Below are 12,525 nucleotides of genomic sequence, written 5' to 3' on the forward strand. Positions count from 1 at the left end.
ACTCCCAGAATCCCTCAGCCAGCAAAGCTGGCTGAGGAATTCTGGGAGTTGAAGTCCACAAGTCTTAAAGTTGCCCAGGTTGGAGACCCCTGTGTAGACCCTCAGATAAACGCTGAGGAAGCTGCACACAAAATGCCTGGAGTCTTGAACGGTCACTAAACAAGCCGTTTTAAGTAGAGGACTCTGTGGTATTTCCTTTCTTGGGCGTCCCCATCCCGCCAAAGCGAGGCGCGGTCGTTAAGCGGGGACGGCCCGGCTCTTCCCCGCCCTCCTTTCGCTTTCCTTTCCTTGGCTCCGACCCGCCTTTTCCCCAGCCGGACCGCAAGACTACAACTCCCGTCAGGCCACAGGCCGCGAAGCTCCCTGGGCCGCGTAGTCCCATCGAGGCGCCTCTCGGCGTCGGCCAGAAGGGGTTTTCTTTCCGCGGGCGAACTACGAATCCCAGAAAGCCGCGCGGCGGAACGCGGCTCCGCCCCCTCCCCTTCGCCGCCTGGCTCTCAACAGCTGATCGGAGCGACCATGGCTGCAGCTCTCGCCGCCGCCGAGCAAGGAGCGACCGACGGGGCGGGCAGAGGCGACCGAGGGGACGGCAGGTCAGAGACCCCGATGGGCTTTGGGGCGGGGGGAGGGGGCGCGGCGGTGTATGTGGGGGGGACGCTCCGAGGGGCTTCCGCTTCGGGCTCTGGGTGCGAGAGCCTCCCTCTTGGACGGGACGGGCGCGGCGCTCCGGGACGCCTGTTGCTCGCATTGCTTCCTCCGGGGCGCGGCGGAGGCGCCTTTTTTTTTTTTTTTTTGGCTGCAACTCCGGTTTAGGTTCCTAAAATCCAGGGGGGGAAATTCTATTCTATTCTATTCTATGCTATGCTATGCTATTCCATTCCATTCCATTCCTATTCCTATTCCTATATTCTACACACTGAGAGCATATGCACCAAGACAAATTCCTTGTGTGTCCAATCACACTTGGCCAATAAAAAATTCTATTCTATTCTATTCTATTTCTATTCTTATTCCTTTATTCTATTCTATTCTATTCTATTCTATTCTATTCTATTCTATTCTATTCTATTCTATTCTATTCTATTCTTATTCCTTATTTCTTTCCTATCCTATCCTATCCTATCCTGTCCTGTCCTGTCCTATCCTATCCTATCCTATCCTATCCTATCCTATCCTATCCTATCCTATCCTATCCTTATTCCTTATCCCTATCCTATCCTATTCTATTCTTATTCTATTCTTATTTTATTCCTTATTTCTATCCTATCCTATCCTATCCTTATTCCTTATCCCTATCCTATCCTAAAACGCCTTTCCTCATTGGGGAAAAACGCCTTTCCTCATTGAGGTTGCAGGGTAGACTGCCCCTGGAGGTGGAGGCTCTACCTCGGGGAGGGGGAAGCGAAGGGGAAAGAAAAGAAAAAGCGGGGTTGGGATGGAAACCTATCGAGGAGAAGAGAGGAGAGGAGAGGAGCAACCTGAGAATGAAGCAAGGAGAAATTTCCTGAGGGGGAGAACCAGCGGAACAGCTTGCCACCAGAGGTTTGTTGGGGGGCTTAGCCTCCATCACCGGAGGTTTGCGAGAGGGATTGGACCGCCGTGGTCAAGAATGTCTCTATGGAGATGCTCGGGCATCCGCGTCATGGGGCATTTTTGGCAAAAGGCAACTGGACTTTCTGGGATTTTTTTTTCTTTGAAGATGTTTCGCTTCTCATCCGAGAAGCTTCTTCAGCTCTGACTGGATGGTGGGGAACGGAAGGATGTATAAGCTGGTTATTTGCATTCTTTTAGAGGGTCGTTGGAGATTTATCTGTGTCCTCAGGGTCACCTGTGTACAAGTATCATTTGTCAAAAAAGGGTATAGTATAGGGTCTCCTGCTTGGGCACAGGGTTGGACTAGAAGGCCTCTAAGGTCCCCTCCAACTCTGTTTTTTTTTCTTCTGTTCTGGGCTTTTCTGTTCCTCCTCTCTTTTTTTTATCCCTCACCTCCTAGAAGCCTCTCATCGACGCAGGAGGACAGTGAAATTGTGGTTTGGCGCCTGATGCAGCTGGCCTGGCTTTTCTTTAACAGCAAATCCGTGTGAGACAATAGAGGATTAAAATAGTTAATGTGTTGAGTTTGGCATGTTGTCTCTTGGGGTTGTGTGGATGTCTTGTCAATTTAGGTGTTTTGGGTACAAAAGTCCAGAGGGGGCTGGGAGGTGTGGAGTTCTTGTTTGTGGAATTATTCCTGTTGTGTCCCCATTCATTCATTCAATCAATCAATCAATTTATTATATTTCTTTATTAGGTTAATTTAAAGGTAATCCTCAATTTACAACCAACATGTGTTAATGACCGTTTGAAATGACAATGGCATTGAAAAAGTGACATGACCGGTTTTCATTCAATAGTTGCAGCCCATTCATTCATTCATTCATTCAATCAATCAATCAATCAATCAATTTCTTTATTAGATTAGTTTACGGGTAATCCTTGATTTACAACCATTTGTTTAGTGACCATTCAAAGTTACAGTGGCAATGAAATAAAGCAAATCTGCCGTGATTCGCTTAACAACTTGTGGCAAAAAAAAGTCGTAAAATGGGGCATAGCTCAGTTAACAACTGCCTTGTTAAGCAACGTAAATTTTGGCCTCCATTGTGATCATCCCTTGAGGACTACCTGTATATTTATTTTGTTCGTTTTGGGAAAGGGAAAAAGGAGGTGTGAAGTTGTGGTTTTGAGTCAAACTCTTCCCTCCAACCACAACAGAAGCATGGATTTGCGGGCACTTGTTCTAAACGTTTATATGATTCACTGAGCATTCAATTAATTCATTTTTTTGAGTTTTCACAACATAAGACAGTGGTAATCAACCTGGTCCCTACCACTCACTAGTGGGCGTTCCAGCTTTCATGGTGGGCGGTAGGGGTTTTGTCCGATAATGAAGCACTTTCCTTTTTTTTAATTTAATTGACTTTTTAAAAAAATTTCATAGCATTATTTAATAACATTTTCATTAGGTTTTCATAAAATTCCCCGTGACAATTTAAATTTCTGAAAATATACTATTTGTATCGCCCGCGCATAAGTTTAGTTCACGTTGCGTAAGTGAAACTAAATGGCGCTATAGTGCGACCGCAAACAAAAGAGCCTCGTCCCAGAATAGCTCGCGCGTCTCCCCCCACACCACCCAGCTGTAACAGACAAGCAGAGCTGGTAGCCGGCGCGCCCCCCCAAACCTAATCCACGATGCGCGAGAGGCATGCGCAGACGATACACGGTGCATTACTATGGAACCAGTGGGTGGTTAGAAAATTTTACTACTAACAGAGATACAAAAGTGGGCAGTAGGTATAAAAATGTTGACTACCCCTGACATAAGAGATCCATCAATCCACTAAGCAGTGTTTGTGTGATATGCAAAATGAAAATGAAAAGTTATTGAGATTTGTCCATTGTTCATTTGAGTTACTAATTTGGAGCCAGTTTTCTTTAGTGGTTAAGGTACAGGGTGGAAAGCAGGAGACAGTCAGTTCTATTCCCGCATTAGGCACGAAAGCCAACTGGGTGACTTTGAGTCAATCACCAGCAGATGATGAATTCTAGTCTTGTCTTAGGCGGGAAAGTCAGGTGACTTTGGTCCAATCACCAGGAGACAGTGAGTTCTAGTCCCACTTTAGGCTTAAAAGCTGACTGGGTGACTTTGAGCCAATCTGAAGACACATCTTTTCATTCGCGCGGGGCTGGCTTGAATTTTATTGAATTTTATTGGTTTTTTAAATTTTTAAAATTTTTAATATTAATCTTAAATGGGATTTTAGTTTTTATATATTTTAAAGTTTCGGGCTAATTATAATAAGTTTTTTAATTCACATTTTAAATTGTACATTGTATTGTCTTTTTTACTTTTGCCTGTACACCGCCCTGAGTCCTTCGGGAGAAGGGCGGTATAAAAATCAAATAAAATAAATAAATAAATAAATAAATAATCACCAGGAGAGTTCTAGTCCTGCCTTAGGCCTGAAAGCCAGCTGAATGACTTTGGGCCAATCACCAAGAGATGGTGAGTTCTAATTCTGCCTTGGGCTCAAAAATCAGCTGGATGACTTTAGGCCAATCACCAGGAGACCGTGAGTTCTAGTCTTGCTTTAGGCATGAAATTTTGGGTTCAATCGTGGTCGTAAGTCGAAAACTACCCATATATATTTATTGTTGTTATTCTTTTGCCTTTCTCCATCGTCAAGTTTTTGTGTAATTTCCAGATTCTGCAGAACACGGTTTGAAATCCCGGTTTACGCCTTCCTCCACCGTTCATTGCCGCGCTTGATTTATGACACCGCATTAGCTTAATACAAGCTGTGGCCTGCCACCCCTGAATGGAACAAAGTGCATTTCTTTTCTACAATTACAGAAAAACAGAGGAGGTAGAACAGCCGTGTTGGCACTCCTGGGAATAGACAGACATCGTGTTTTTTTTTCTGACGTGTTAAATTTCGCTCCATGCTGTATAGTTTCCAACCGGAATTAAATTTGGCCTTCTTGGCTCTCTCTTGATTATGGCTTGTCCTCTACTGACGACCATAATTGAGCCCAAATTTAGGTTGCTAAGCAAGACATTGGTTAAGCCCGGTTTGGCCCCGTTTTCCGGACTTTTCTTGCCATAGTTGTTAAGTGAATACTGCAGTTCTTTAATTACTTCTTTAAGTTAATAACTAATTGGTTATTAGAACTGGTGGGATTCAAATAATTTAACAACTGGTTCTCTGCCTTAATGACCAGCTGGGTAGGCGTGGCTCGGTGGTCATGTGACCGTGTGGGCATGGCCAACTCAACATCACTCACGTCGATGGGTGCTTCGCCTTAGCTGTTACAATGTAACAAGGGTTAAGCAGAGAGGCAGTTTCTGTAAGCAGGGCAATAAAGATGAGGCTAGAAACACCAGAATGTTTCCTTCCTGCCTTCCTTACAGGATTACATTTTTATACCGCTTTATCTCCCGAGGGACTCAGGGCGGTTTACAGCCTATTAAAAGCACAAAAACACAAATATAAATAGAAGATAAAATACTAATTAAAAAACTTATTGAATAAGGCCGAATTTAAAATTATAATTAAAATACCAAAACCCCATTAAAAACTGAATTAAAATTTACATCCTAGCCCAGTCCTGCGCAAATAAATAGATGTGTCTTAAGCTCGCGGCGAAAGGTTCGAAAGTCGGGAAGTTGACGGAGTCCCGAGGGAAGTTCGTTCCAGAGGGTGGGAGCCCCCACAGAGAAGGCCCTTCCCCTGGGTGTCGCCAGTCGGCACTGCCTGCCGGACGGCACCCCAAGGAGTCCCTCTCTGTGAGAGCTGCACACAGTCCCCCCCGCCCCCGACTCTGTTTTTGCTAGCAGAGGGCTATCAAAACAACCTAAAAACAAAACCAAAGGAGAAACGTTTCCCCTTTTGCATTTTGAGCATCCAAGAAAGGACAGGAAAGGAGAAAAGGAAAGAGGAAAGGCGAAGAAAAAGAAGGGAAGATGGGAAGAGAGCAAGGAAGGAAAACGAAGGAAAGAGGGGAAGGAAGAAGAAAGGAGAATGAAGAGGGAAGGAAAAAGAAGAAAAGGAAGGAAGGAAAGAAGGTGTCAGGGTTCCAAGTATCACCCCCCCCCCTCAACGAAAGAAGACTCCGATGCTTGAAGTTCCTCGAAGTTCCATTTTATTAGAGATGTCATATTGGCACATCTGGGAAAACCCGAATCTGAAAGCTTCCAGGTTTTCCCCACCCAAAAGAAAGTCCAAGTCTCTTCCCCCTGCACCCACATGTCCATCAGGGACAGGAAAGGAGAAAGGGAAAGAGGAAAGGCGAAGAAAAAGAAGGGAAGATGGGAAGGAAGAAGAAAGAATGAATGAAGAGGGAAGGAAAAGGGAGGGAGGGAGGGAGGGTGAGAGGAAGAAAGGAAGGGAAGGAAGGAAGGAAGGAAGGAAGGAAGGAAGGAAGGAAGGAAGGAAGGAGATTATAACAGTGGTGAAATCCAATTTTTTTTACTACTGGTTCTGTGGGCCTGGCATGGCTTGGTGGGCGTGGCTTGGTGGGCATGGCAGGGGAAGGATACTGCAAAATCTCCATTCCCACCCCACTCCAGAGGAAGGATACTGCAAAATCTCCATTCTCACCCACTCTGGGGCCAGCCAGAGCTGGTATTTGCTGATTCTCCGAACTACTCAAAATTTCCGCTACCGGTTCTCTGAACTGCTCAAAATTTCCGCTACCAGTTCTCCAGAACCTGTCAGAACCTGCTGGATTTCACCCCTGGATTATAATGAGAGTGAGGGAGGGTCTCAGGAAAGTCGTGCCCTAGCACTTGGCCACCACAGGTGACCCCGACATGAGTACTGTGTCATGCCCACCATGGCCACGGCCCACGGCCCTCCGAGGTCAAGCACAACCCTGATGTGGCCCTCCATGAAATGGAGTTTGACACACCTGTTCTAGGCCTTTCTCACCTATTGTTAAAGGAAGTCCTCAATTTACAACCACAATTGACCCCCAACATTTCTGTTGTTAAGCAAGACATTTGTTAAGTGAATTTTGCCCAGGCGTGTTAAGCGAATCACTGCCGTTCCTAAATTAGCAACCTGGTCATTAGGTAGAATCCGGCTTCTCCCTCGCCCCCACCTCGTCAGAAGGTCACAAAAAGGGATCACGTCACAGGGACCGTCATAAATACGAGCCAGTTGCCGAGCGTCTGAATTGTGATTGCAAGGATGCTGGAGCGGTTTGTAAGTGTGAAAAACGGTCGTAAGTCACCTTATTTTTTTTTTCAGTGCCGTTGTTAACTTTGAACGGTCGCTAAATGAACTGTTGTAAGTCAAGGACTACATGCAGAGTACACCACTTGCTCTTTCTTCTGCTATGCCGTATCAGGGGCTGCCTGTATCTGCCACTAGGGGGCAGTTTAATCCTTCCACTGATTAGAAAGCAAAAGTGAATCGTAAAATGAAATAGAGATTTTTCTGCCACTTGTCCCAAATCCAGAACCTCAAAAGATTTTTATCAACCTCTCTTCCCTTCAGTTGTGTTGCCATGTTGTTGCCTTCGCACACAGGCCACACATCTTCAGGTTGCCAAGATTGGGGGGGGGGGGGAACTGGCATAGATTAGAATCCTGTGCTTGTTTTCTCCCCCAAAATACCAGGGAAGGGGATCATTTAGCAGTTGTAAAGATGAGTGCCGTTCTTGCTTCCCCGCTTCTCCAGTACAAGGTAGTCCTTGATTTACGACCACAATTTGAAGCCACACATTTCTGTTGTTAAGTGAGACATTTGTTGGGTTCTGCGGCCCATTTTATACTTATATTTTACTTCATTGGCATTGCACCTCGTACAACGAAATTAAATACCATCTTCAGTGTACATTATAGTTATAAAAATCAAACAAAAAGACACATCCGTCACCTTCTATGCCAGGGGTCTCCAACCTTGGCAACTTTACGACTTGTGGACTTCAACTCCCAGAATTCCTCAGCCCTGTTCTTTGCAATTGAATTGAAAAGCCCCTGATACTGCATCGATATTTTACTATACAGTAGAATTCAATATAGTTACTGCTCTGGGATAGAATCTGTTTTTCAGCCGATTTGCCCTTGTTTTTATTTGCCCTGTACCGTCTGCCAGATGGTAATAGTTCAAAAAAAAAAAAAAAAAGGTACGCAGGATGAGATGGATCTTTAAGTATGTTTTGAACTTTCTTAAGGCAGTAGGAGGTATAAAGCTCCTCCAAAGAGGGGAGAGGGCAACCAATGATCCTCTGGGGCAGGGGTCACCAACCTTGGCAACTTTAAGACTTGTGGACTTCAGCTCCCAGAATTCCTTAGCCAGCTTTGCTGGCTGAGGAACTCTGGGAGTTGAAGTCCACAAGTCTTAAAGTTGCCAAGGTTGGAGATCCCTGCTCTGGAGGGCAATGATGTTAACCAGTGGTGGGTTTCAGATATTGTTACCCCCAGTTCGCCTCATGCACATGCACATTTTGGGCACGTACACGCTTTCCACACATACGCCCGGCCTTCCGCTCATGAGCCCAGCCTTGAAAACGTGCCTAAATAGGATGGCATAGTGTCAGGGCAGGTGGGCAGGCCCACCCGCAATTTCCGCTACCGGTTTGGGTGAACCGATCCGAACTGGCTGAATACCACCTATGACCGTGATGGGGGACCTATTGGCACACGTGCCACAGGTGGCACGCGGAGCCATATTGGTGGGCACGTGAGCTCAGCTCCGCTTTTGGGCCTTCTGGGCCCACCAGAAGTAGGGAAACAGGCTGTTTCTGGCCTCTGGAGGGCCTCGGGGGGGTGGAGAAGGCTGTTTTTGCCCTCTCCAGGCTCCTAGAAAGGCTCTGGAGCCCGGGATTGGCGAAAAATGGGCACACGGTGGTATTGCGTGTCAAAAGCGGGGGGGGTCACGTGCACATGCGCGGGAGGGCCAGGTGCATAGAATTATGGGTGGTGTTCATGTAGGCACACGACACCCCCTCCCCCGCGCTCCCCCCTGCTTTTGGCACACAATGGCAAAAAGGTTAGCCATTACTGACCTATGATGCTAACCTTCTGGAGCGCTGTCCGATCTGCCACTGTGCAATTGGCAAACCGTAAACAGGTATGTATGTATGTTATGTGTGTGTTCCGGCTTTTCTTGTCACAGTTGTTAAGTTGAATCGCTGCATTCGTTAAGTTAGTAACCCGGTCGTTAAGTGAATCCGGCTTCTCTATTGACTTTGCTTGTCAGAAATTCGCGACCTGTGACCTCGAGGCACAGCGGCAGTCATAAATACGGACCAGTTGCCAAGAATCTGAATTTGGACCACGTGACCTTGGGGATACTGGCAAGGTGGTAACTGGGAAAAAACGGTCGTCAGTCGCTTTTGTTGAGTGCCGTTGTAACTTTGAGCGGTCACTAAATGAACAGCTGTAAGTCGAGGACTACCTGTAACGAAGGGCTAACTTCAGTAATCAAGTAATTGAAGTAATATTTAACTTTAAAGTATTAAAGTTTAAAATCAGTGGTGGGTTTCAACATTTTTTACTACCGGTTCTGTGGGTGTGGCTTGGTGGGCGTGGCTTGGTGGGCATGGCAGGGGAAGAATACTGTAAAATCTCCATTCCCACCCCACTCCAGGGGAAGGAGACTGTAAAATCTCCATTCCCACCCCACTCCAGGGGAAGGAGACTGTAAAATCTCCATTCCCTCCCCACTCCAGGGGAAGGTTACTGCAAAATCCCCATTTCCTCCCGATTACTGCAAGGAGTTCGATCCTGACCGGCTCAAGGTTGATTCAGCCTTTTGTCCTTCCAAGATGGATAAAATGAGGACCCAGATTGTTGGGGCAAATAGGCTGACTCTGTAAACTATCTTAGAGAGGGGCTGCAAAGCACTGTGATTCATTATATACGTGCTATCTCTATCGCTATCGGTCCATTGCCACTTGACTTGGAACAGATTACCTCCTGCCACCATATCTTTTAACGCCACCCAGCCTCCACATCTGCCAGGGTCCCAGGGAAGGACTCCAGAGGCACACAACATCTGGCTGACTGGGCAACGCGACAGGCTGTCCCCATCCTATCTCTAGCAGACGCCGCTCCCTTCTTCAAAGAGGCTTGCAAACAGCCGGTCCTCGGAGGAACGATGTGTCGCCCCGAGAACCGCGCGATCTGTTTGCAATGCCTTCCCTACCCGTATCCTTCCCCTCCGGCCTTAAGATCTGGTCTACATGCCCAAAGCAATCACACCTTGGTCTCTCTCCTTGGTGGTGGGTTGTTGGTTGTTGTTTTTTTGGGTGCCTCTGCTGCACCATAAGGGACTTCAGGCCGAGCTGCCTTTCTCTGGCTAAAGCCAGTGCTATTAATATATCAGGTAATGAATCTAATCTCTAGGTTAAAGCTATCCTCTTAGGCATGCTGGTTGATCCGCTTCTTGGTCGCTGCTCCGCTGACTCCCTTTTCCCCCTTCCGTCCTCGATGAGACAACATCGGGTCTCTTCGGGTATCCTGGCTGGGCCCTAAATTTGCACCCCACAAGAAAAAAAAGGACGGCGTCTAAAGACCCCGAAGGCTTCTAAGGCTAGGATGAGATCTCAAGGCAACGGGGTTAAGACCACAACCTGAATCAACCCTTCTCCCCCATAGAAGTTTTTTTCTCTACCAAACACCCCCCCCCATTCTCCCCCCCCCCCCCGTCCCTTCCCATCTCTCTGGGAATTAACCGAGATGAACCAATCGCCGGCGGCGTATTCAGGGGTCAGGATTTCCGGCTTTAGGGCTTTGGGAGCTGACGGTGGCGGGTGAGTATCGTGCACATCCAAAGCGTGGCTGAACCTCAATATGGTCGTGTTTTTTGTTTCCCTAAACTTGTTTTTCCTGGCTTTCTGAAAAGGAAATGCGTGCATTTTTTGGGTTGTTGTTGTTTTTAACAGGAAGTCTTGAAGCGGAGTGGGAGAGCCCCCCCCTCCAAAAAAAAAAGGAAATATAGGTTGTGGTGCTTAGCTTAAAGCTGGGGTTACATCAGACCAGGGGTTTTGAATCTTTGTATTTATTTATTTTATTTTATTTATTTGTCACAACAGTATATATAAGCATAAGCAAGAAATAACTACGATATATAAGCATATATATAAGCATAAGCATGAAATAACTATACAAATTGGATACAATCAAAGGGAACATTAGGACAGGAACGGTAGACACATTGGTGTTCTTATGCACGCCCCTTACAGACCTCTTAGGAATGGGATGAGGTCAATAGTAGATAGTTTTTGGTTAAAGCTTTGGGGATCACAGAGTCAGGTAGTGCATTCCAGGCATTAACAACTCTGTTACTGAAGTCATATTTTTTGCAATCAAGATTGGAACGGTTCACATTAAGCTTAAATCTATTGTGTGCTCGTAGTATTGTTGCGATTGAAGCTGAAGTAGTCTTCAACAGGAAGGACGTTGTAACAGATGATTCTATGAGTTAAACTCAGGTCATGTCGAAAGCGGCGGACTTCTAAATTTTCTAAACCCAGGATTTCAAGTCTGGCATAAGGTATTTTGTTGTAATCAGAGGAGTGGAGAACTCTTCTTGTAAAATATTTCTGGACACGCTCAATTGTTTTAATGTCCGAAATGAGCTGCGGGTTCCAGACAAGCGAGCTGTATTCAAGAATTGGTCTAGCAAATGTTTTATATGCTCTGGTTAGTAGTGTAATCTTTCTGGAGAAGAAGCTACGCAAGATTAAGTTTACAACTCTTAAAGCCTTTTTTGCGATGTAGTTGCAATGGGCTTTGGCACTTAGATCATTTGATATGAAAATCTTTTTGGGGATCTATGGCAGAAGGTTGAATGTAGCCGTAGTTTTGGGGCGTACCGGAAAGTTAATAATCGTAGATTTTAAAAGTGTAAGATAGGAGCTCGGGGCAAGTTATAATCATATTTCTTTCTGGCTTCTGCGTTTATTTATTTTATTTATTAAATTTATTTTAATAAAAAATAAATTTGCATTGCATTTGCATTGGAAATAGGGATTATAAATAGTCTTCGAGTTACGACCACAGTTGAGCCCCGAATTTCTGTTACTCAGTGAGACAGTGAGTGAGTTTTGTCCACTTTTCTGACCTTTTGCCGCTGTTGTTAAGTGAACTGCTGTAGTTGCTAAGTGAATCATGCGGTCGTTAAATGAATCTCACTTCTCCCTTTGACTTTCTTGTCGGAAGTCAGTTGCCAAGTCCCGAAAGATTGATCACAGTACCACGGGGATGCTGTGATATCATAAGTGCGAGGACTGCTCGAAAGTGACTTTTTTTCTTTTTAGTGCCATTATATCTTTGAACGGTCGCTAAATGAATGGTTGCGAGTAGAGGAATATGGGTAGTCCTCAACTTACAACATTTCCTTTACTGACCATTCAAAGTTGCAACGGCACTGAAAAAAGGGACTTACGACCGTTTTCCACATTTACGACCGTTGCAGGTCACCTGATCAAAATTCAAACTCTTGGCAGCTGACTCATATTTACGACGGTGGCAGCGTCCCTGGGATCATCTGATCCCCTTTTGCGACCTTCTGATGGGCAAAGTCAATGGGGAAGCCCGATTCACTTAACAACCCTGTCGCTAGCTTAATAAGTGCAGAATTACGGGTACGGGTCTGGATGGGGAGAAACAGACTCAGGCTCAATCCCTCCAAGACGGAGTGGTTGTGGATGCCGGCACCCCGGTACCAGTCAGCTGACTGTTGGGAGGCGAGTTAGTGGCCCCAAAGGAGGTGGTTCGCAACTTGGGTGTCCTCCTGGATGGACGGCTGTCCTTTGATGAACATCTGGCGGCCGTCTCCAGGAGGGCTTTCTACCAAGTTCGCTTGGTTCGCCAGTTGCGTCCCTTCCTTGACCGGGATGCCTTATGCACAGTCACCCACGCTCTGGTTATGTCTCGGTTGGATTACTGCAATGCTCTCTACATGGGGCTGCCCTTGAGGTGCACCCGGAGGCTACAGTTGGTCCAGAATGCGGCTGCGCGAGTAGTAA

General features: G+C 46.1%; 1 protein-coding gene across 6 annotated transcripts in view; it reads left to right on the forward strand.

The window, feature by feature from the left end:
• Positions 1–468: 468 nt before the first annotated feature.
• UCKL1 (uridine-cytidine kinase 1 like 1) overlaps positions 469–12,525 on the forward strand; it is a 74,048-nt gene continuing 61,991 nt past the window's right edge. For 4 of the 6 annotated variants that reach the window (XM_058175334.1, XM_058175333.1, XM_058175331.1 and 1 more), the window contains exon 1: positions 2,028–2,080. In XM_058175334.1, the coding sequence (XP_058031317.1) occupies positions 2,043–2,080 (38 nt within the window). In that variant the 5' untranslated portion in view covers positions 2,028–2,042. Of the gene's footprint in view, positions 594–2,027; positions 2,081–9,902; positions 10,306–12,525 lie in introns of those variants that run through there. The other 2 variants (XM_058175335.1, XM_058175336.1) reach the window with 2 other exon arrangements.

Source organism: Ahaetulla prasina, chromosome 3 (genome assembly GCF_028640845.1).
Source record: "Ahaetulla prasina isolate Xishuangbanna chromosome 3, ASM2864084v1, whole genome shotgun sequence".
NCBI classification, from domain to species: Eukaryota; Metazoa; Chordata; class Lepidosauria; order Squamata; family Colubridae; genus Ahaetulla; species Ahaetulla prasina.